General features: G+C 44.8%; 1 protein-coding gene across 2 annotated transcripts in view; it reads right to left on the bottom strand.

The window, feature by feature from the left end:
- Positions 1-25,385, bottom strand: part of CPAMD8 (C3 and PZP like alpha-2-macroglobulin domain containing 8) — a 1,183,022-nt gene that overhangs the window by 197,196 nt on the left and 960,441 nt on the right. For both annotated transcript variants that reach the window (XM_078671323.1, XM_078671324.1), the window contains exon 41: positions 6,224-6,298. In XM_078671323.1, the coding sequence (XP_078527449.1) occupies positions 6,224-6,298 (75 nt within the window). The remainder of the gene's footprint in view (positions 1-6,223; positions 6,299-25,385) is intronic.

The raw sequence follows: 25,385 nt of genomic DNA, 5'->3' as shown, positions 1-25,385 counted from the left end.
ACCAAGGGGTGAATACGATATCATTTGCCTAAAGTGCCCCGTGAGATTAAGGAGCCCCCCTTTTTACTGTACGGCTGTGGCATACTACCGCCCTTCCTGCTCATGATTGAGTTTGTGTATTCATCAAAAGAACATAGAAGGGTCTATAATTATCAGCAGGCGTCTCTTGTGATTTAGGATACCTTTAATAAACTAATGTTCTACGGTGGTGCCGTCCCGGCCAACTAGACCCCAGAATAAAGGCATACTAAAAATTAATATAAGGGACGTGATTACGCCCTGGGTCATAATAACCCTACTATATAAACTCATCATAGTCCTAGTAGATATGAATCAAGGATAAAAAGACTACTTGGAATTTTGATGGTATAAGTCCTGATGAAGACATAATTTATATGTCGAAACGCGTCGACCGGATGCCATCTAACCTCTTTTTAAATTTTCATTTGTGAACACATATGTATCATTATATGGTTATTTTTATCAATTTTGAGCAATGTATTGAATTTTAACTGTTTCTTTTTAATCCAATTAAAAATATGTATTTTTTCTAAACTGAACTAGTTTGTTTGTTCAATCTATTGTGTTAACTTTTGTACTGTATGCCTGGGATTGTTATTTTTCACACAGTGTTTACCCTGTCCCAGGATATTGATCCGTATCAGGGGGTCCTTGCTACCAACAGATTAGTTCCAATACTGGGGCAAGAAAATAAGTTACTTACCTGTAACTTTGGTTCCCCAGTATTGGTAACTTTCATAGATTCCCATGCGCCCACCCTCCACCCCTGGGAAAGCTCAGCCTTATTATCCAATGATGTTGCTGTTCACAATGGCTACGAAAATCTGAGGCTCTCTCAGGAAGGTTCTATGGGGTGAGGCTGCTCTGATTGGCTATTGCAAGAATTTGGTCTCTTTTACAAAAAGAGGTGGATAAGCTACAAAATGAGATGAGATCTAGGCCTATTTTTTCACTTTGTGCTTACTACTATGGTATTTTTTATTTTACCGAGGCTCCCATTCCGACGACGGGGAATGATACAAAGCATGGGAATCTATGAAAGTTACCAATACTGGGGAACCAAAGTTACAGGTAAGTAACTTGTTTTCTTGTTTTCATACTGATAACTGTAGTTACAGGTGTGTAACTTATTTTCTTTTTCAAGACGTTCCAGAATTTTAAGTGCAAGGAATTGTTAAGTATTTACCAATACTTAATGACAAGTGATTGAGTAGTAAAGGACACCGTGAACTCGTTTTCATATTTAATTTTTTACATTCTTCAACAAGACATAACTGATGATTTATGGATTCTAACAGCTAGTAGAGAAAGGATCTTGGCAGATTGTAAACTGCCACTCATTTTTAATGCACACTTGTGTTCTGTGGCTCAGGTGTGTAGTCTGGAGGACACCTTTGATTTCAGCATAAGTAGGCACCACTGGGTTTGTCTATCTGAGACTCTTACGGATTTGCCTTGTCAAAACACACGAGCTACAACAATATCATTTAAGCAAATTTGTCTGGTGTTTGAAGAGACTCAACTAATGGAGAAGTGAACACTGTAGCTTAAATGTTAATAAAACCAATCCATGCATGTATGTGTGAAATATTGAATCCTGCCGCCGACAGGGACTGTGTGCTGGCAAGGATACACTAAAGCAGGTTTGCAGCTGAGAATGTTGGAAGGATGGGTGGAGCCGAGCTGCACATTGTCCTAGCTGTCCTGGGCATTGTCTCTGAGAACTGCAGAGTCAGCCACAAAAGAGGCTGCAGTGGAGAATCTGGCATGGAAACACTATCATACTCGGCGCTACAAATGGCAGTATTATATTAGTTATGTGGATTATAAAGATCATACAAGCCACCCCCCTACATTTGTATCCGTGGCACCATTGTCTTTCATCCCACTGAATGCACAAGTGCTAAACTCCCCATTTAATTGGAGAAGGATGCTCCAATGGCTTAAACACAATGAGGTAGATATAGTTCTTCTATAGGAGACAGATCTCCTTACCAAATATGTTCCCTGGCTTAGTTCTTATAGGTTTCCATCACAATACAAAAACTATATAAATAAATAAATAAATAAAATATGAATGAGGCTAAGACTTAAGGAGTAGAAATCCTCCATGGAGATCTAGATTTTACCCTAGAAATTAAGTTTGCGGATAAAGTACATGGGGTTCATGGACTTAGCAGCTGCATTTGATAATGTTAACAGAGTCAAACTATGGTCGATCATGTTTAATCTGGGGATTGATCCGGACCTCATCAACATCTTGAGGGAACTCCACTGGAACACCACTGCCAAGGTCCGCTACAGTGCGGGGGGGGTGAGTACCGATCCCTTCCTGTGCTCGGGCGGGGTCAGGCAGGGGTGTATCCTGGCACCTTTTTTGTTTTCCCTCTATATAAACGGCCTGGAGAGTGATCTTTTAGCACTGGGAACCGATTGTCCAAAGGTGGGCTCACGTCATCTGCCAGTACTTTTGTACGCCGACGACGCCGTCCTCTTGGCCCGGACGGCGGTCGGCTTGCAGCGCCTAATTAAGGGTTTTGCAGATTTTATGAGAAAATTGGACCTATCTGTAAATATGACAAAATCCTTCATTATGATAGTGGGGAAGAAACCCCAGAAGAAATTTGTATTTAAACTGGGGGATCATGTCCTGGACAGCGTTAAAACATTCCCATATCTGGGTCTCTTATTCGACGAGAAGCTAAAGTTCGCCCCGCTGGTAGAGGAAAGGGCGAGGAGACTTGTCTCAGCTAATGGAGCCATATTAAACTTTGCTCGTCGAATGGGAAGGTGGTCCCCAGAGCAGGTGCTGACCCTGTATAGATCAGTCAGCATCTCAAAGACTATTTACGGATCTGAAGTCTGGGGTTTCAGAGATGCTCAACTAATTCAAAGCGAGGAAGAGAAATTTTTAAAAAAACTGTTAAAACTCCCGCTGAGCACTTCCGCTGCAGTAACACACAATGAGCTGGGAATAACATATATAGCGGACTTGATTAGACTGAGACCCATATTGGCCTGGATCAAAATTTGGCTAAATCCTCACGCGGAACTATCAAGACAGATCATCCAGGATTGCTTGACGAAAGAAAAATCCCTCCAAATCCCCTGGCTGAAATACATTAAAGATACCCTGGGGGAAATAGATGAACAAAGATTATTTCTGGACCCATCCTTGGTGGACATATACACCAGTCACTCGGTACAAGGGCAATTGCTGGACAAATTTAGGGGCAGGAGGAGGGAGTTTGACTCTATTAAATCCTCGGTAGTGGCTCATTCACTAGTCTCAAACCAAGTTGGCATGGAACCTTACCTCTTTTTATTGCATAGTCAGCACGAGAGGTTTTTATTGACTCGTTTTAGGCTCAATTTGTTGCACCACAATTTAGCTCACCCATCAGGGTTTACTCTAACAATTGAGCAGAAGGGTGCCTGCGGCTGCGACAATAGGTCTCCGCAGGACACCCTTCATTTTGTATTATTGTGTCCTTATTTTAAAACACCCCGTCAAAGATTTTTAGTAGGGATTTTAAAAGACTCCAAAATCATCCATGCCAAATCTGCCTTACTGTTTCTGCAAAGAGCCACCGAAATGCGAACCTTATGTGCCATTATAAGCTTTCTTAAAGTTGCTTTTAAACTGAGAAACACTATGGGCTGTTGAAATTGGTAGGCAACGGAGCTATCTATTATGTGATTTGGACTCTTTGTATGTCATTTGCACTCTGGCCCTTTTAGTATCAATAACTCTCCTGTTTAAATGTGATGCCCCTTTCCTTTCTTTAATGAGATGTCGTCGAGAAAGTTTATGATCATGTTTTTTTTTATTGTGATGTATTTTCATGATGGTTTTTAACCTTCGAAATAAATAAACAAACGAAACGAAACGAAGTTTGCGGATAAAGAAGGGTGGTTGGTGGGAAATTAAGGGCACATTAGGAGAAAGCCTTCTATCAATAAGTGGTTTATGCACCCAATGATGACAGGGAACACTTTTATGTAGATTTATTTAAAATAAAATCTCCCACTTTATGACAGATAGCTTAATTATAGGAGAGGATTTCAATCTGGTATTAAACCCTGCCGAGGACAGAGCCCCTTTATGGCATTCTTCTGCTTGGACCTGGCTCTTAGCCAAAGCATTGAAGATCTCCATCTTTTGGATGTTTGGAGAAACCAGCATGGGGGAGAAAAATACTTGTATCTACTACTCCAATATTTACAAATCATATTTACGAATTTTTATTTTCTTTATTGCTCAATAAACAATTTACCCAGAATTTTAAATGATAAAATAGAAGTTAAGATGTCTCTCTATGTTGAGATCTCTTCCTCTAAGGTTTTCATATTTTTACATCCTTTATTTAAGGTGCTGGTACACATAGTTGCTATCGTTTTTGGTGTGGCCAGATTTTTACCCTGTGGTTTGAAGTGATGGGTCCGTAGCATGCATTCTCATGAGGTGTATTCCTGTGTTTGTTTGGTGGTTTGAATTTCTTGTTATGGCTTTACCTTTTCAAATTAGATTTGAGAATCTGAGTCTTTTATAAACGCTCTGTCCTGAAGATGGTGTCATGTTCTATATGCTGACACTAGAGACTGAAACATATACATCATTCCACTACAATTATTTCTGGATGGACTGAATGGAATATTACTGAACCATACTGAATATTAATTACAAAGGGCTTTTTCTGGGACTGGTTGAATGGATTATTACGCTGTCCATAGTCATCACTACCTTACCAGTTGTTTTTGGGGCCCTATGAGTCAGTCAAACTGAGTCTTCCAGGTGACACATAGTTCATTCTTCGTTGTGTAAAACCTTTTTACTAGTATCACAAAAAAGCGATATGATTAATTAAATATTGGTAATTATTTATCCTTTGAATACATCCCATTGTTATGTTCAAATGATTGAACAATTATAAATTACAAATTGAATTGTTTATACTAAATATCTTTGCAAATCACTTTATGTGATCTTGTGATTGGATACCTAGGGTACCAATCACTGTAAACAATCAAATTCTCGGATGTTGAATAATTCCTTCCGAGGTCATTCTGTGTTTATATTGTATGTAAACCTAACAGCCAAGGGAAGATTGTGTTGCACCTTTATTGTTGCAACAAAAGTATTTAGGCACATGGTCTATGTATGAAACAAAAATTTGATTCAAAATATGACTACTTTTCCAACTCATAAAAAGTGTTGTTGTATCTAAACCGCTATGTGGGCTTACCCTGTCTGTACCCCTTTCCCTGCCTGCTCCCTTTGTACTTTTATATTTGGGCCGCTTCAGGTTCGTACCTCTTAATTCGTTTTTTTCCCCATTTACACTCTTCATATTCTTTACCTTTCATGCCACATTCCCAACACAATGCCTCTTTCAAAGTGTTTTTCCAGCAATATCTCTTCAGATAAATTTAGCTCCAGAGCATAAAAAGAGAACAGATTTGATCAACATGTTCATTAAAATAGCTCCAATGGTGAACATTTAACCAGACCATAACCAAGCATCTGCAAGGTAGTCAGAATCTTTTTGTCACACGAGACATGTAAATTGGCAAATAGCCCTCCTAGTACATGATGAGTAAATATATTCAGAACTAAAATAGACTGAGATCTGTTCAGAACTTAGGGCCAGATGTATGAAGCTCAAATGGGTTCGCAAACGCCGAAATTCGCGAACTCATTTGAGCAAAATGGTATGTTTGTAGCAAATTTCAGTGCAAAATAAGGAATCGCAAATTTGCGATTCCTTATTTTGCGATTGCATTTAAGGAATCGCAAAATGTGCGATTGCTTAAATGCAATGTATGAAGCAAAAAAAAATTGCTAATTGTCCCTAAGGAATCGCAAATTACCACCAACTTCAAGTTGGTGGTAATTTGCGAATTTCTTGAAAAATGCCCATTTTTGCATTTTTCAAAGTGCCATGTGATGCACATACATGCCCTTAGGGCATGTATGTGCACCACATGTGCACCCATGCTTACTTCAGGGGTGCAAAGGGTGTCCTTAAAAATCGCTATTTGAGAATCGCAAAAGTGTATCTTGATACATCTGGCCCTATATTCTTGATTTTCAGTAAACCACTTGCACTTAATAAGTATGTTCACTTTGCTCTGAAAACATACACACATTTGAAGATAATTTCACTATAGTGTGACTTGTGTCGCATAGCAAAATAAATACCTTGTTTCGCTTGAGGACTATCTGGATGTTCGGCTGAGTGGGGAGGTGATTCTTTTTCTTCCACTGTGCTCTCGACTGCAGAGACAATAAGAGGTATTCAAGTGACTGAACAGCAAGGGCAGTCTATACATGAATGGATTTTCACGCTAGGTGACTCCTCTTTTAGCTAAATAATTTATAGAAACTCATCCTGTAACAAATGTATTTTTATGGCTTTTTCTAAAGTTGATTGTAAAACGTATAATTTACTTATCTGTGATGCAGGTTAATTAGAAGAATTTGTTAAACCAGAGGGGAGCCTGCTGTTGCAAGTGATGTGATGCATGGTGTGGTTATAATCATTTGGTTTGGTTGACGACATTTGGCATTCCGGTGGTTTGACAACCATTTGGTTATTTTTTAAACTTATTCACATACTCCTGACCTAACAGCAGCATTTCAAGTTCTTTACTATGAAATGAGTTTCAAAGGTAGATCATTGCCTCAATAGCTTTGCTCTGTTATATGCAGACATTCTGTGAATAATGGATGGTTTTATAAGTATGTTACATTCTGCAATATAAGATTGTCATTAATCATCTTAAATGCTAGAATAATTCTCTGCTGAATCCGTGGACCCCAGAGCAGTTTTCATAGCTGTTGTGTCCATTGAAATGGCACATGGTGCCACTGTCCTTCTAATAAGCAACGGACAAGTTACTTACCTTCGGTAACGCCTTATCTGGTAGAGACACGATCTAACCGCATATTACTTACCTTTGAACTTCCAGGCATGAGGTTGGCTCCAGAAGATTTTTTAATACAGTACCCCTGCAAGCCGATAGGTGGCATCGTTCGACTCCGTGTGACGTCTTAGCCGTCGGGTTCGTCGCCGTCATGACTTCTGCGGCGTCTATATAGGCGCCAACCCGGCACGCTGAGGTGAGTACTTTTTGCGACTTTCTATGCCAGAAGCGCAGAGCCATGAAGTGACTGAACTTGATGTGTCAAAAAACAACTAGGTCCTTGAAGAGGAGACAACCCTGACTCTAAAACTAATCAGCAGTGTGGGAAGAATGCCTGGGTCGATAAGGAATCTGCGGCTAGATCTTATCATTACCAGATAAGGCGTTACAGAAGATAAGTAACTTGTCCCTCTGATAGAGACATCTAGCCGCAGATTCCTTTCCTTTGAAAAGATACCCAAGCAATACCATCCACAAAGGTATAACTGCAGAAAAGTTTCAGACTAAGAAATCCTGCAAGACAGAGCAGCAAAAGAGGCCCTCCCTGCGAACCTGAGAATCCAGGCAGTAGTGTCTGGCGAACGTGTGCAGAGATGCCCACGTAGCCGATTGACAGATGTCACAAACCTGGACACCACGCTGGAGGGCCATGTTGGTTGCCTTCGCCCTGGTCGAATGGGCCCTAAGGCCTTCAGGAGGTTGTTTCTTCGCCAAGTTGTAACATATTTGTATGCAGATGATGACCGAGCCTAAAATTGTCCACTTCTGAACAGCTCGCCCCTTCTTTGCTCCAACGTACCCTACAAAGAGTTGGTCATCCACCCAGCACTCTTTTGTGCGTTCACGGTAAAACGATAACGCTCTTTTTTGGGTCCAGAATGTGGAGACGCTCCTCTTCCTTGGAAGGGTGCGGAGGTGCATAGAAGGTGGGCAAGGTAAAAGACTGTCCCGGATGGAAAGGTGTTACCACCTTAGGCAGAAAAGATGCCCTTGTGCGGAACACTACTTTTGTCGGGTAAGATGGTCAGGTAAGGACGCTGAGATGACAGTGCCTGCAGTTCGCTCAACCTCCTGGCAAAGGTTTTTGCCACTAACAAGGCTGTATATATATATATATAGTGAGCAACCGGAGGGTACCATTGTGCAGAGGTTCAAGTTTTGCACACATCAAAAAAGTAAGAACCAAATTAAGGTCCCACTCGGGCATAATAAAAGGAGAAGGGGGAACTGATGGGTAAGCCCTTTTAACCTCTCGACCGCTGCGCAAATTCCGCCGCGGTGCTGGGCAATTAATGAGTCTGCGTGTTTCGGACGTCCTCCGCACACGCCCTGTGACGTGGGACGACGCACGCAACAGGTAAAAAATCTCTGCACAAGAGGTGATTTACAAAGTGATGGCTTATCTGGCAGCTGAAGAAAAGCAGACAGTGCTGAAAGGTAGCCTTTTAGAGTGCCCAGAGCAGAGCCCTGCTGGACCAAGGTGAGATTGAAAAGAAGAACTTTTGAAAGAGAGGCAGACAAATGGTCAACTAATCGTTCTGTACAGTATTTACAAAAAGTATACCGACTTCGTGGAGGGACCCTGTAGTGTAGTTCCGATAGTACCCTTTCATGCAGGACCTACGCTGTTTACGGATAACATATACTGTGGGCTTGGTGACAAACTGACTCTGTACAACCCCACCGAATATGTCAGCGTATGTTGTCGCATTAGCTAGCTCGCAGTGCCAGTAGAAATCTCCTGTTATCAGAGAGATTAGTTTTTAGGAACCTCAGAACATAATAACCTCAGCCTCATGGGAACAACATACTACTTTTCACCCAGTGACTTGTGCTTGCATGTTTTGCTCTCAGAGAGCTACACAGAAGAAACCATTTTGCAATAGTCATGAACACATACATGAATATAAAATGCATTTATAAAATAAAGTGCATACTCCTAAGATGCCTGTCTAGATGTACCCAAGTGTACCTAGCATGTGAGTAGGTGCGAAAGAGCCTAAGTCTAAGAGCCTACGTCTAAGAACCAAGTCTAAGAGCCAAGAATCCCACTAGGATTTAGTTGAACCCCCATACCTGAATAGTGAGAGCGTGGGACTTCATCCTGGACTTGAGCTGGACACCCCGCAAGGGATCGTCAGACCACTGTAAGCTGGAGCGATGGCATGCTGGAGCCGCAGCGTTTCTGGTCAGTGTGTCGGCCTTGAATTCTCGGTTCCCTCCTGCTTTCTGATAGCAAGAGGTGCTGTATTTATACAGTCCATGTGCGTATGTTGCCCATTGTTCATTATGAGGATGACGTTGGGGATTAAACCTTGTGCGTCGATGGGAGAGGTGAAGTGTACCTCCTGGAGAGTGTACTCATAAATTATTCATATGTGCTAAGGATGACATCTTAGCAATATCGATTGGGAAAAACCCACCCTCTGCATGGAACTAGATGAAAGGTTTAGTCGCTAAAAGGCTACAGTCCTTTATAAGGCATTATGTCCATACAAGGCAGTCTATCCTTATTTGGAGTTATGTCCTTGTGAGAAAGTGGCTCTATATATACTGGACAATAATGAAGTACAGTGTGTATAGAGTCCACAACCCTCAAAGGTATAACAGAGGTTAAAGTCAGGACTGACCTTACTCTCCAAAGTGGTAGCTTGGTCGAGCAGTAAGGCAGTACCAGAGGGCAGTGCAAAGCATTTGTTGTACACACTCAGTCAGCAAAGGATTTCACACACTCAAAGACTAAACTCCAGGCCAATGGTTTTTATATCCAAAGATATAGTTGTTTTATTTTTAGAACCAACAGGCATAAAAATATACTTTGCTAGATATGAGAACTGTCATGTAATTACTTTGCAAGGAAGCAATAAAGTTGGTGAACACAATAGGTACAGGAGTTGCTGAAGGCAACTCAAATCTAGACACACTTTAGCATTGAGCTCAATGGATTGTTACCATAAAAATACAGTTAATTACAGTACGGATTACTTTAGTAGTTCCAGGACTAGATCCTAGATGTAGTCCTGGGGTCTAAGCTGAAACCAGATTAGCAAAAACGTTTTAGTTACTGTGGTGAATTTTCATGAAAATATAGCTGTTTTAAAAGTTCCCACTTAGAAACTTTTCAATAACAATCTGGCAGTGTTATTCAATGGGAGAAAATTCAGGTTGCAGGTAAAGTACGATCGCGTTACTTTTGTAATCCAGTACTGGGCTTCTAGGGCCAGCACTGGGGTCTGAACTTAAAACAGGTAGGTAATTGCGTTTCAGTATTTCGTATGATTTTTAAAGAATATTTCAAGTTTTCAAAAGTAGGCACTTAGAAGAAATTTCATAGAAAAGCAGACAATGGGTTCCTATGGAGAAAATACAGATTACTAGTAAACCCGGTAAGGATTACTTTTGCGGTTCAGTACTGGGCTGCAAGGTACAGTACTGGCTTCTCGCCTGCTTGCAGGTGAGTACTTCGGAATTCGGACTTCGGCTGATTTAATATGAATATTTGCAGGTTTCAAAACTTCACACTTGGAAAATTTTCGAGTCAAAATGGGTCAATGTTATCCAATGGCAGGTAAGTGAGTTACCGGTTTCCAGGTGAGTTCTTGGCTGGTCGAAGTTAAGGTTCTGGGTGTATACTCAGTGGTCCCCCAGGGTCAGGTAAGTACAGTCGGTTCCGCCCCAGCAGCGCAGGGCCGGCCGGGTGCAGAGGTAGGTAGGCCCAATGATATCCAGTGAGGGAAAGGGGGCCTTCGGTTGGTGGCTGCTGGCTAGCAGGCCACACGGCTGTGGGAGCTGGGCTCCTGGTCACTTGCTCAGGGCAAGGGGGGAAGTAGGATAGGACAAAGGTGGCACAGTAAGCAGCACTCAGGCGGCTGGGTGCAGGGTGCTCTTGAGCCATCGGGCGCTCAATGTTATCCAATGGGAAAGGTCAAAAAGGAACAAAGGCTGCAGACTCGGGGACGGAGACTCTCCAGAGGCGACCAGCACTTCGAGAGGTAAGTTGGGATCTTGGAGCACAGGTAGGTACCCCAAAGGGGGGCATAGGGGGCTGTAGGGCGCCGGGTGCAGGGGTATCTTTTGGTGTCGGAAAAGCTTACCCTCGGCTGGTCGCGGTTGGGGTGGCCCCTGGTTCTGATTCTGCAGGCGTCAGCTGATTCGTCGAGGAGGGTCTTTGTGCACTGGACTTCGGGTCCGAGTCGCCGGGGGGACATCCTCGTGGTCTTGGTTCGGTTGGGCCCGACCCGGGCACGGCGGATGCAGAGTGGGCTGATCCGGAGCTTCCTGGTTGGCACCAGGTGGGTTGTTGCAGCAGAGCCTCTGCTGATGGGAGTCCCAGTCTTTAAGAGGGTCAAGGCAGGCAGGTCCTCCGGGTGTCCCTAGGTTGCTGTCCCCAGGAAAAGCCGGAATTAGGCAGGAGCAGGTTCCAGGATCGACAGGCCGGTAGGGTTGGGTCCAAGTCAGTTGTTGTCGTCGTGTTGTTAGCAGCTGCGCGGCGGGTCTTCTTCTTCTTGATCTTCTTTTCGTAACGGGATCTGAGGAAGGAAGGTTCAGGGAGCCCCTAAATACTGAATTTAGGGGCGTTACAGATAGGGCAAGGACATGGACCAATGGGTCCCTGTCCTGGGGTAAGTCCACCTCCTAGCCTGCTCCTCTCGTGTGGGAGGGAGGCAGGAGCCTAGCTGGGATTGGGCAGGGCTCCCCATCTACAAGATGCCTGGAGCCCGGGGTCGTGCTTCACCTCGTCTCCCCCACCTGAGGGGTGGGGTTGGCACAGGCTGGCACCCCCCCTTCCTGACGTAGTTTTTCCCGCCAGTCTTCCCGCCAGAGTGGGGGTTAGAACTGGTGGGGGCCAGTTGCTGGGTACAGCAAATGGTCTGGAGAAGCTCACAGAGGCGGCATGCCTTTGAAGCTTCCCCCTGCCCATCCTGGGGGAGGAGACCTAGCACCTCGCCCAGGATGTGCATTGTTGCAGGCCCAGGAGAGCGGGGGGCTCTCCACCCAGGGGTCCTGCAACATGTCTGCTGTGTGGCAGCCTCTGCAGCCACTCAGCCCAGACGTGGATTGTAGGTTAGGGTTTCAGAGGGCATCTCTAAGATGCCCTTTGGTGCATTTTACATTAAATCCCACACTGGCATCGGTGCGGGTTTAATGTGCTGAGAAGTTTGGTACCAAAGTTCGTAATGACAACCTCCCAGCACCATATACTCTTAATGGCATCACTGCACTTACAGCGCCCAGGAATGGCCCTGGATACTGTAGGGGCACAGGGCTCATGCACCCGTGCCCACGCCTCTTGCATAGGACACCCAGCTAGAGGGGTGACTGAAGTATGCTAGGGGAGTGGGTTCTGTGGGCATGACACACACGGATGTGTGCCATGTCGACTCTTGGTTTAGTTCTGTACTTAGGCACTCAGCCTGCAAAGGCAGTGTGTGGGTGCCAGGGTACAGGGCCCCATGAGGGTGGCACCATAAGTTCTGCAGCCCTCTGGGGTCTTCTCTGGTCACCAAGCCCTGGGTACCTAGGGTACCATTTACTAGGGGCTGACAGGGGGCCAGAGAAGGCAATTGGGTTTTTAGTTTCAGCACACTTTTAAGGAAGGAACACAGGCCCTGGATACCTGGTTGGCAGGAACCCAGAGCAAACTCAGTCAAAGCACATCAGCAGTTCAGAAAAAAGTGGGGGCATACCTAGGCAAGAAAGATGGCACTTTCTCACATTCCTTATAAGGCTCGTTCATATGAAATGACAGGGAGATGATGTAGGGAAAGTGTACGATGTTCCCTGGACCTATTTCAGGGTACCAATATGAAATATAACACCCACTCCACCTTATACTTAACAATGATAATACACATTTGAGATACACATTTATAACAGTGTCAGTGCATAAAATTATCAAGCAGTCATTTAAAATGTTTCTAAAAACGTTAACATTTCATTTTAAAACAGTTTAAAAAATGAGGAAAAATTTACTTTGTGAAAATATGACATTTGTAAAGTTCCGCAAATCACAGTTCTAAATGAGTTCGATCACACAAGTTGAACTACTGCAAGCGTACTTAGAACGCCATGCTTTGGTATAGAAAGTATCAATTTGAAAAAGATCTTTTGAGTAAAAAGAAGGTGAAAGAAAAAAAAACAGAATTTGTTCCCAGCACACGGTGAGTCAGATTATATGTCCTGGCTGAGAGACATAACATTGTCGTTGCCTGCTGTCGGAGGGGACAAACATTGTAGTACCTTGTGAGCATGTCAAGTGTGCATAGATGAAACTCATCAGTGCTGCCAACAGTTGTTGGTGAGACAGCCGTTGCTTATTCGATACCTCGGTGCCAAGGGTGGAGCTGAAATCCAACTCAGTCAAGGACTCCTGCGGATCCTCGAGGAATGCATGTGTTACAATGGGAATACTCTGAGGACAGAAATGAGCATGGGACCGCAGGGGTTCCAGCCTGGAGTCTAAGTCCGTTGGCGTCTCAGTTAGAGGTGTCAGACAGATGTCCAACTCGCATTCTCCTCTGCAAAACAGGCATAGGAAAACATGTACGATGCAGTCTTCGAAGACTGTTCTGAATGACAGGAACTAAGAAGCACTTAGTTCTCGAAGGCGAGGCGCCCCCAGATGTTGTACCTTGAGCTCACGGTAATATCTTTCCAGGACAGCTTTTGCAATCTCGCTGGCGGATGGTCCGTCCTTTGCGTAGCAGGTAAACGACAATCAGGATTCCAGCAATAGCTAGCAGGATCAGAGGTAGACCCCCGAAAATGCTTCCAAATACAAAGTGTAAAAAGTTAGGAATAACTCCGAGGATGGTCTGGAAGATATTAAGGAATCCTCACCCTATGGTTTTAAATAGGTGTACAACACCACTCATATCTGACATATTTACGATACGACTCACCATTTCTGTGAAATGTCGGGGCAGTTTGTACGGATTAGCACCTGTATCTCTGTCGAGGTCCTTGCAACTTGAATTCAAAGGTTTCTCGTGCAGAGGTCAATGGCACGGTTTGCTGTAAAAGCATGGCTTTCATTCTGCCCAAAGCATCAAACTGTGTAAAAGAAACATTCAGTGAAGGCCATACTGGAGCCTCCCTGACTGTATTTGTTGGAGGAAACAATACTTGCATATAGCAAGTAACCCTGGTGTTCACAGTGACTAGATAGGCATCCCACAACATCCTTGATCGTTCAGCATCAAGTAACTCCCTTTTGAAAGTAACTCGAACACTGGCATGTTCACTGCAGCTTGAGTTCCTTTCATGTGGCAAGACAGATTTGAAACTGAACCACTACAGGCCCCGTGCAAAAAGATATCTTGGCACATGAGAGAACCGCTTAAAGCGCTCTTGCAGTTAGTACCACTAAGATAGACTTCTTGATCCCCACTCCGGCATCGAAATCTATATGGTAAATGCCAGGATTTCTTAATGTATTCTTTACCCAGATTTTCCTGTTTGCCTGCCTGCCTTTGTTCAAGGCAATAGTGAAACTAAAAGGTAGTAACCGGGAGAGTGATTTGGCCGTGGATTGTAATTCAGCCACTGTGAATGGAAGCCTGTCCAGTTTTTCAATTTGCAGCATTGTATATTCAGCTCCCTTTTGTGCCATTTCTATCTGTATATCAGTTCGATCAGTGTTTCCCAAACTGTGGTCCGCGAACCCCCAGGGGTCCCTGACACATTCCCAGGGGGTCCACAGGCAGCAGTTTTAAAAGCACTGCAAAGTATCTTGTTTAATTACCAGTTTTCAAAGAACAATAAATGTGTCAAGATAACACCAGTGATTAATGTCCCTGCTGGAGAGAGATGAGAGTTTTGTCCAGTAGCAGCTTTGACTGATCTAATGTAGCACAGAGGGTTAATATGCCTACTGCAAAGAACGTGTACCATGCATTTTAAGAAACAGTATTTTATATGCATAGGTCAGTGGGTTACTGCTTTTGTCAGAGAGATTCTTTTGTTAAAGTGCAGTTCATAAGTAACAATCGTAATCTAGCACAGTGACCTATAAACTGTCATCAAACAGCTGCTTGCAAACTGCAAGGTACAAGGTTGTGACTTATGTTTCTTCCCAGTCTTTCATTATCCTGATGCTGCTAAAAAGGTTTATTTGGGTGGAATTTCATTTTTATTATTAAAGTCAATGCTAACCACTGTGTTATGTTCTGAATCCTGAATTTGTGCTTCTCCAGACCAAGCACTCTTTAAAAATGCCTACCAGTATGAATGACATGTGAGTTCTACACCTTGTAGTCCCCTTTGCCTAATATAACATTTTCTATACACTGATTTACACGTATGATTCATTGTCTCTATATCTGTGTGATGTAAATTGCTCTGACATTGTACAATGGTTTGAGAGATGCTATAAAAAATGAAATACACGTGACAGAGGGGCTAAGCACTGTTGGAGGGTGATAGTGGGGGAATCATTGAAGAACCCCCAGAGAGATTTTCGTATTAGCTTTTCGTATATCCAGAATACGAAAAGCTGATACAATTCGATATATAATTATAAATGTGTTGTAGACTGCACCATTGTTTCCTAAATTTCTTAGGGGGAGAGCCTCCCCAAGCCCCCTTTGTAGTGGTCAGGCTCACTCACTGCACTTGGTGTGCACCGTATGGGGACTGGTATGCAATCATTTGCCAGGGCTGCTTTGGGTTTCCAGTCTGTCCCTGGCAGGAGCCTCGTATTGCGAAATAAAACCAACAATTGAAAAGTTAGTCACGGAGATGCAGCACCAACCTTCCCATTAACCTTTTTTCGTTTTCTTGCAAATTCTTTCAATATAAAATACAACAGAAGTGGCGGAGAGTGTCGTTAGCCTCCTTGGCTTAACAACACAGTCCGCCACTTCAGAAACGCAGGGCTGCACCATATGTACAAGAATATGGTGCAGTCCTGCGCTGACGCTACACTTAACAGGGGAAGATTGTTTATGTACAGGTAGGTCCCCCTTCCTGCACATCAACAATCTTGAAATGTTGTTTTGTCACATCAATGTGTGCTGCTTAATGCAGCACACAGGGAAGTTACAAAATGTAATTTTTTTTCAAGATTGTTGATGTGCAGGAAGTGCCACCTTCCTGAACATAAACAATCCAAGGCGTTTTGCAAAAACGAGGAGAAATGAAGCATTTCACCTTGTTTTGCCAAGTTAACACAAGGTTTTCCCTGGCCTTAATTTTGGTGCTGCCTCCCTTTTACACTGCCCTTGTAAATAGGGGGCAGCGTCAAAATCAATGAGTGTTGCAGGGGAAATGCCCACCGCAATACCCACTGCTCACCCCTTTCATGCTAAGTGTTGGGTGAAAGGGGGTCTTATTTACAAGGCACCGTTAAGCCACGTTAAAGGGCTTAACGCTGCCTTGTAAATAAGGCGTAGCACCTATTGTTACGGGAACGTCTCAAAAAGGGATGTTCCCATGGTGATAGGGGCTTGTAAATATGCCCCTAAAATCATTAGTAATTTGAGTACTTGTTTTGTGTGCACACGTGTGTTAATTTTATTCGAATTACTGTTTTAATGTTTGAAATTTAAATCCTACAAATTGCTTGGGGGTCCCCGGCTTCCAGTGGTGACTCAATGGGGTTCCTAAGTAGTCAAAAGTTTAGGAACCACTGAGTTAGATTGTATACTGAAAACAGAGACGTACTGTTTATAAAACGCCAAGGCAGAAAGCCTGCACGCAAAGATTGTAGCGTCTAGCTCAATAACATAATAGAACGCAACTGTGATTGGCCGTGTTGTAATATGGCTAAATCCTATTCCAGTATGTCAATAGCAGAAGATACAATGTTGCCCAATGGATATACTCTGGAGGTCAAAGTTGTTAACCCATTATCCACCCCAGCTAAAGCTTTTTCTACGTTTATACGATCTATTTCCCCTATTCTCTCTGCCGCTTCTTGTTGGGAAATCTTCCAGATTTTATTATAGGCAGCATAAATGCCTGCATATATGAAACGTTTTTGACGTTGTTTCCTAGGTCCTAGTAAAAAGTCCCTAAGATCAAGGTCTTGTGAGAGTAAAGATAAGTGTTGTTTCACTTCTGCAAGTGTTGAGGTTTCTAGCCATTCTAGGCACAACTTCCCAACACTATAGTTATGCCACTACCACTGGATGTTCTCTCTGTACATAACGTGGATCTGGCCTATGCAGACTGAGTCCCTTGGTGATGTGTAGGAACCGTTTATGACATGTGTTCGTGTCTAAGGGCCAAACCACCCACTCCTTCCAATTTGGGTCTGATCTATTGTACTTTAGTACGTCATCAATTGTTGCCCCTTCCTTTGAAGAAGAATTCTGCCACCCCTGTGATGGTGTAGGAAACTTTGGAGTGTTCAGGTACTTTATCTTGGCTGTTTCAAGACAGGATGCCTGTTGCACAGTATCATTTAAAAAGATCATCTGCTGTGGAATGATGCATGCTCTAAATAGTGCCTCTGTGAATGTATGATGTTACAACGCGATCATTTAGATCGCGGTACATTACATCGCTGTTTTTACAACGCAAGTCGTTACAATGACTTGCACTGTAGGGCGCTGGACGTAGAAATAGTATGATTTACTAGTCCAACTCCAGCCTACGTACAGTAGGGAAGGTGTTGGAATACTATTCCTTAGTCTAGAGCACCCTCCAATGCAAGTCGTGGTAACGGCTTGCATTGTAAAAGCAGCGATGTAAATGTATTGCGGTGTTTTGACTGCGTTGTTAAGGTCGTTTCCCGCCTCTGTACCCTGGATTTGCCAGTTTCTTTAAGCATTCTTTGATTCCCTTCAGCGTAATCTCCACCCCACGCCCTAGTTTGCCTTTCCCTTCCCTAGAGCATAGCAGAAAATGGTGCAGAGTCTGCTGCTCCTCCTTGGCCTCCGCCCTTGGCAGCTCCCTGCCACGGGTAAGTGATGATCTGGATCATGACGTTACCAGCTTTAACGACTGGCTCTCCTCTGCTCTTGATAAGGTTGCCCCTATCCAACCCCTTGTATCCTCTAGATTAAAAGGTATGCACCTGTTACAACGCATTTGTTACTCCGCACTACCATTACAACGCGACTTTTATAACGCATACCATTACAACGCATTGCGCTGGGGGGCGCTATAGGATAGGGAATGGTATAATTTACTATCCAACACCTTCCCTAGGGTCCACGGGGACTGGAGTTAGAATAGTAAATTATACTTACCACTATCCAGCACCCCAAAGCGCTATGCGTTGTAATGGTATGCGTTGTAATGGTCGCGTTGTAATGGTAGGTAGTTGTAACGGTATGCGGAGTAACGTCATACATCCGATTAAAACCTTCCGCCCCGTGGTTCACTCCCGCACTACGCACTGCAAAAATTCAGTGCAAAAAACTAGAGCGAAGCTTGAGACTCACTTATAACAATGAGGCTAAAGCTACATACAGCTATAATCAAGAACTTTCATAGACAAAAGCGTGATGAAATGAAAGTTATTTTGTTAATAAAATTAATTCCGCTAGTAACTCTTCTAAATCTCTCTTCAAAATTGTAAAAGGTTTCCCTAAGCCTGCCGCCCTGTCTAGTAGGACTCCCCCTACCCAGGAACTTTGAGATTGCCTCTCAGACTTTTTCTATGATAAAATTGAGGACATCTATTCTACTTTTAACCCCTCCCAGCAACCCCCGGAACTAACCATGGGTATTACTAATACAAATGCCCAATCACTCACCCCCTTTGCCCCTATCCCCCATGAAGTTGCGCTCCAAAAATGGCTCAGCTGTAAATCTGGTACACCGAAAGACCTCTGCCCGGCCTCCCTTTTTAGTTCTATTGCCCCCCTCATCATCTCCCCCCTGAACACCATTTGGAATACCTCACTACAGTCTGGTGTCTTCCCTTCTGCCTGGAAACAGGCCATGCTAATTCCTATTCTGAAAAAACCTGATGCTGACCCTTCGGTCTCAAAAAGCTTCTACCCCATCTCCCTTCTTCTCGAACCGGCTAAGGTCCTCAAAAAAATTGTTCAAGAACAACTCGCCACCTATCTTGAATCCGGCTACCTTCTTCATGACTCTCAACCCGGTTTCAGACCAGGTTTTAGCACTGAGACCGCTCTGTTGGAAGTGTCGGAAAATATCCGCAAATGTGTTAATACAAGCGAGGCTGGCATGTTAGTGCTCCTCGACTTCTCCGCAGCATTCGATACGGTCTCTCATGACATCTTGGTAGAGAGACTCCTCATCCTCGGGGATTATCGTGGATTAGATATTTTTTAACTAACAGCTCTCAAATGGTTTTCCTGCAACCTTTTGTTTCCAGCGAGAAGCCTCCTAACTGTGGCGTCCCTCAAGGCTAGGCACTTAGTCCTTTACTCTTTAACATTTACCTATCCCCCTGGCTAAAGTAGTTAAATCTTGTGGAGTCTGAGGGATCTCCTATGCTGACGACACCCAACTGGTGTTCTCATTCAGAGACCACACCAAAGCTACCTTCTCCAATTTCAGGCGCTGCTTGCTTAACATCTCCTCCTGAAGGAGGTGACGTTCTACAATCAACCCAGCCCCCCCACCCCTGCCTCTGGTGGCCATCTGAACTGTACCCCCCTCCGGAACCTGTGCTTCAGCCAGGAATCTAGGTGTCAGGTTCAATAGCGAACTCTCTTGCAAAAATCAAGTCGACCAAGTTTCTGCAGCCTGCTTCGGGAAACTCCACATGATCGGAAAAATGTTCTCCTTCCTCCCTCAGGACTCTCGCCGGACCGTTGTCCACGCACTCATCACCTCCCACCTAAACTACGCTAATAGTCTGTACGCAGGGGCTCCTGCATACCTGATCAGACATTTACAGACGGTTCAGAATGCGGCGGCTAGGCTGATATACATCGTCCCTTATCGCCACTCGATCTCTTCCAACCTTAAGAAGCTTCACTGGCTTCCAGTGGCCAAACGCATCAAATTTAAATCAATGGTTCTGGTTTTCAGATCACTATGGAATACGGGCCCGACCTACTTGAGAGCCCGGCTCAAACTCGCCCAGTCTAGCCGCGCTCTCAGATCCAACCACCTGTGCCTCCTCACATCCCCCTGTTTTCGCCACACCAGAATGGGCGGCAGAGCATTTGCAGTGATTGCCACTAAAACCTGGAACAGCCTGCCTAAGCCATTGCGTTTGACTAATTCAGAATCTATTTTCCGCCGAGACCTTAAGACTTGGCTCTTCTCCAGCGCCTAAATACCACTGAGCTTACTCACCTCCTTCGCCTGTCCAAGCGCCGGGACACCCCCGTTGGGGGTAGCTGCGCGCTATACAAGCTCCTAAAATAAATACATAAATAAAACCCCAAATCGATTTTGAGTCAATTTCGTCTTTCCATAGGTTGAAACCCTGTTCAGACAATTGGGCCAGAAAGGAAGCAGAGAAAATCTGTTTAGTGTTTGTCAACATAATTTTCAGTGCTGATTTTGGTACACCCTTATAATAAAATGAGGCTGGGTCTATGGTATTAAACCCTGAAAAGTATGCAAATTTCTGTGCAAACATTTGTGAACTACTTTTTTGTGGTGTTGGGCAATGTTCCCACTGATGGTACTCAAATACACTGCTAGGTGAAATGGATTTGTGCAGGAAATGATGACCAAAATGTTGGTAACAGTACAATTTGTCATAGCCTGATGAACCCTCTAACATTTCATTATTAGAAAATGCAGCATTTTTCTCTAAATCAGACAACATGTTATTTACTGTTTCAGTGTCCCAATCATCAGAAAATGTACTGGAGGTAATGAAATCACTTAATGAGATTTTAAATACATGATTAATTTTTAAAAGAACGGTCTGGCCGAAAATGTTGAAATCAACCTTGTCCCATACTATACCATCGGGTATAGGAACAGCTGTAATGTTCACTGATGACAAGTCTCTTTGTTCACGATGTGATGGTGGATGTGGCTTGAGTAGGATGATGACCTTTTGCGCTGTGGAACCTTGTTGAAGAAAGTGTTCATTGATAAGCATACTAAAAGTCAATACTAAGTTTAGCCAGAAAAGAAAAACATTATACCAGAAATTACCCAGAGTTCAACCCAAGGTGTTACCAGGTATGTCTTTTGAAGCAAGAGAAGAAAGTTCTTTAATTCTCGCTTGAATGGTGTTTTGCCTGGCATCGTTTCCGGCTTGCTTGGATCCAGAGAAAACGTATCAAAGTTAATGAAATAGCCAGAAGCTGTTCGATCAATTGTTGGAATTGCATCGGGATTAGTTTAAATGTTATTTTCTTCTCAACGAGGCATATTGATGTAGACGTCTGTATTCGGTCTAATTGCAACTTGTGAATTACTCTTAATTTTAATTTTTAATTTGAATGTCATGTTCAAATGGTACAAGTTCCATAGCATTATTGCTTAGTCCTTCATTCCTTACAGGTGGCTCTTCAAACGTGACAAGTCTTTCTGTGAGATCCTGTTGGGGTCTGCCTCCGACCAAATCGTGGTTTGTCAGCCACCACCACAGGTTGTTTGTGTTTGTGTTCAATATCTGAACTAGGTCGGTGAGATTCCCCCGATGCTGTGCTCATTGTAACTTCAAGTCCTACTGCAGAGCCCGCATGTGCCATCTGGCATGGTCCACCAGCAGGATGCAGGAAACCTTGAGGCTAAACAGCCTCAGAGTCATTCTCACCAAAATCCAGGATAGAGCTGAAAACATCGGTATCATAGCCTGAATATCCTGGACTCATCGCTTGGGAGAATAAGCACAAAACTGCACCGTGTCCAGAACTGCTCTGATGAAATGGAGGGTCTGAGAGCAAGTCAGGTGTGACTTCGGCACGTTGATAGTGAACTCCAGCAAACGCAGGAGGTTCGCCGTAGTCTGGAGGTGGGAGACGATTGCTGGGACAAGCCTGCCTTCAACAACAAGTTGTCAAGATAGGGGAAGACTGGGACCCCTGATCTCCACAGATGGGCTGCGGCCACCACCATCAGCTTTGTGAACACCCGAGGGGCACTGGTGAGGCCGAAGGGGAGCACAGTAAACTGAAAGTGCGTGTGGCCCTCCGTAAACCACAGATAGCGACAATGGGCGGGCCGGACGGGGATATGAGAATAGGCATCCTACTACCATCCAGTCTCCCGGGTCCAGAGAAGACAGGACCTGTCAAGGGTGAGCATCTTGAACTTCTCCTTTTGGAGGAAGTAGTTGAGGGCCCTGAGGTCCAGGATAAGAGGAAGGTCTCCGTCCTTCTATGGAACCAGTAAATAGTGGGTATAACAACCACAGCCTATTTCTGGCCTGGGAACCCTCTCTATAGCTCCCTTTGCCAAGAGAGTGTTGACGTCCTCGCAGAGTAAGGCAAGGTGATCTTCCGTCAGCCGAACGTAAGTTGATGGCATGAAGGGAGTAACCCCTTCGGTCTATTTGCAACACTCACCTGCCAAAGTGATATCTCGCCAGTGCATATCCTGCCACCAACTGGACGTCCATGATCCGGAGGGATTGGACTAGGAAGGTTTTGGCGGTGGAGATGGGGTTTGTGGCTTGACTCGACTTATGGTCACAGACCCACCGGGTCGTGGTGAACTGCGTCCGAGGCCCCGCAGAGTTTGCTGAACTTGCGGGGTCCTCTGACTGAAATAGGGTTGGCACGGTTGGAAGCCCCTTTCGTAGCCACAAAAGGGGCAAAAAGCAGACACAGGCCAGAATGACATGGTGATGCCTAGGGACTTGGCCATAGCCTGCTAGTCCTTAAAGCTCTCAAGCGCTGCATTTGCCTTGTCTCTGAAAAGATGGGAGCCATCGAAGGGCATATCCATAAGATTAGCGTGGACATCCCCAGAAACACCAGACGTCCTCAGCCAGGCGTGGCGCCTTACGCCCACCGTCTAGGAAATAGCTCTGCCTAGCGCGTCTGTCGTGTCTAAGCCACAGCGTATGGCAAACTGAACTGCATCTCTCCCATCTGAAATAGCTAGGTAGAGGAGAGCCCAGTCCTTACTCGAGACTCTTGGCAGTACCTGCGCAACCGTATCCCATATTGAATGGGAATAACGGCCCAAGAGGCATGCACCGTTTACCTACCACAGTGCTAGGCTGGCAGAAGAAACATCTTTTTACCAAAGCAGTCCAGCCTTTTGGATTCCCTGTCCAGAAGTGCAGAAGGGAACGCGCCACGGGAAGTGGATGCTTGAACCACCAAGCTTTGTGGGGTGTGGAAGGGTGGAGAGGAAAGCTCTCCACCCTGAATCGCCCAGTGCAGGGCGGTGGCGGCAAGCAATGGTTCTGTTCACAGGAGCGCCTGTGCTGGGCTTGGACCAGTTGCCTAGGAGAACGTCTGTTAAGGCCTCGTTGAAAGGCAGCAAGGGTTCCTAGGTGGGGACACCAGGCTGCAGTTTTGCCACCATACGAAGCTACAGGTCCAAGACTCTCCTCTGTAGCCAGGTTAGGGGGAGACAGCATGCCCGAATCTGGAGAAGTATCTAGGCTGCTGACATCACACAGGTCCTCATACCAGTCCAAGTCTTGATAGGGTTGCAGGATTTCTAAGGGATACCGCTGCCCCTCCCAATCATTATCCAGTCCTAGCCCTTCAGAATAGGGCAGGTTGAGTGGCATGAAGCCGTACGACCGGCACCAGTCCAGATCCAGGAGGCCGTAGTGCTGGGGCCGAAGCCGGATGTGCGGAAATAAGAAATAAGAAAAGGCTTGATATGTCTTCCTCTCATGTTTCCTCTGAAAGACAGCCTGCTCCTAAGGACTCCCACAGGGTGAGATCCAGAGAAAGGAGATCTTCAGAAAAACACTGACAACTTCAGTCTTGACATTGATCAGTGTCAAAGATATTGGTATCGACATCAAGAGCATCGACTCCAACCAGCTCTCCGTTGAAGGCGGCCTTGATGTCTGCTTCTTACTGACTTAATGGAGAGCATATCAAATACCGCTGTCTTAAAGACCCTCACCATGAATGTTGCAGACCATACACTAATCAACAAACCGGCTTTGATTTTGGGAATTAGTAGGATTTCTATCAGTGGTGTCGAAGACAGTTCTCTGAATGATGTCACATCTTGTGATGCCGAAAAAAGACACCATAGAACTCCTTTTAAGTCCCCACCTCGATTGATGTTGAAAAGGCGAAGACTGTCGCTATCACCCAGGACGCTGATACCTATGAAAGGTAATCTAGCAATAATGTTTTTTGGCCTCAACATTGCCTCTAAATTCACAGTGACTGACATCACCTAATCAGCAAGGTATGTCCCCTGACATAACAGCTTGTTTTTTTAACATTGTCTAAAATTCTTACCCCACAAAAGAGTCGACTGCTTATCTAATCCTCCTCAAACTTTGCCTCATATAATCACACACATCCGCATCCACTATCTTTCAGACCGATAAGGCCAAAAATCCCCTGTGAGGCTTCACTTCAGGTTCCTTTATAATCAATACAGCTGTTGCCTCCCAAAATGGTATTGAGACCAAAATCAATGTCGCCACCAAGCAAAAGAAGACCAACTCTGACGCCTCCTCACAGATCACCGGTCTTTTCCCATTGTACTTGAGAAATGAGAAAAAGACGCAAATCTCTTCTGATCCATGTCTCCTATTTCAGACTCAGATGACTATTTAATTTTATACACCAACTTTGCCAGCAGCATCCCCATATGGTGACTTAATGGACTACATTAGGATCTTTCACCAGCGCCACGCCAAGGGAGCGTCTTAACTGAACATCTTTCTGTAGGCTCCACAGCTTCTGTGATTCTAGAAACTTTACAGCCTAGGGCAGCTCCAAGACCCTTGCTCTCCCTCACGAAGGACTCCGAAACCACCAGACTCAGCTTCCAAGAAGGAATGAAAGACGTTGCAGCTTAGATGAGCAGCAGCTGTCGGAAACTCAACTCGGTGAAGACAGAAGTCCTAGTCCTCAGACCGTACGCCTCTGCATAGGACAACTCCTGGTGGCCCTCCTCCCTCGGCACCCCGACAGGCCACACCCGGAACCTCGGCATTATACTCCACTCCTCCCACACTATGACCCGACAGATCAACGCTGTCGCCTCCACCTGCTTCCTCACCCTCCTCAAGACCTTCAAGTGGACCCCCCCCCCCCCGAAGCCAGAAACACCGTCTTCTACGCACTCATAACAAGCAGACTGGACTACGGAAATGCCGTCTACGCTGGAATCAACACATCCCTGCTACACAAACTCCAGACCATCCAGAACACCGCGGCGAGACTCGTCCTCGGCATCCCACGACATGAGCACATAACCCAACACCTACGAGGCCTCCACTCGCTCCCCGTCAAGAAGAGAGTAACCTTCAAGCTCCTCACCCACGCCTACAAATCCCTTCACAACATCGGACCCAAATACCCCAACAAAAGAGTCTCCTTCCACGTACCCAAAAGGAACCTCCGCTCCGCGGACCTCACCCTGGCAGACGCCCCACGCATCCCCAG

This window comes from Lissotriton helveticus, chromosome 12 (genome assembly GCF_964261635.1).
Source record: "Lissotriton helveticus chromosome 12, aLisHel1.1, whole genome shotgun sequence".
Classification (NCBI taxonomy): domain Eukaryota; kingdom Metazoa; phylum Chordata; class Amphibia; order Caudata; family Salamandridae; genus Lissotriton; species Lissotriton helveticus.
The sequence above is the reverse complement of the archived record's forward strand: the minus strand, read 5'-3'. Positions and strand labels throughout refer to the sequence as shown.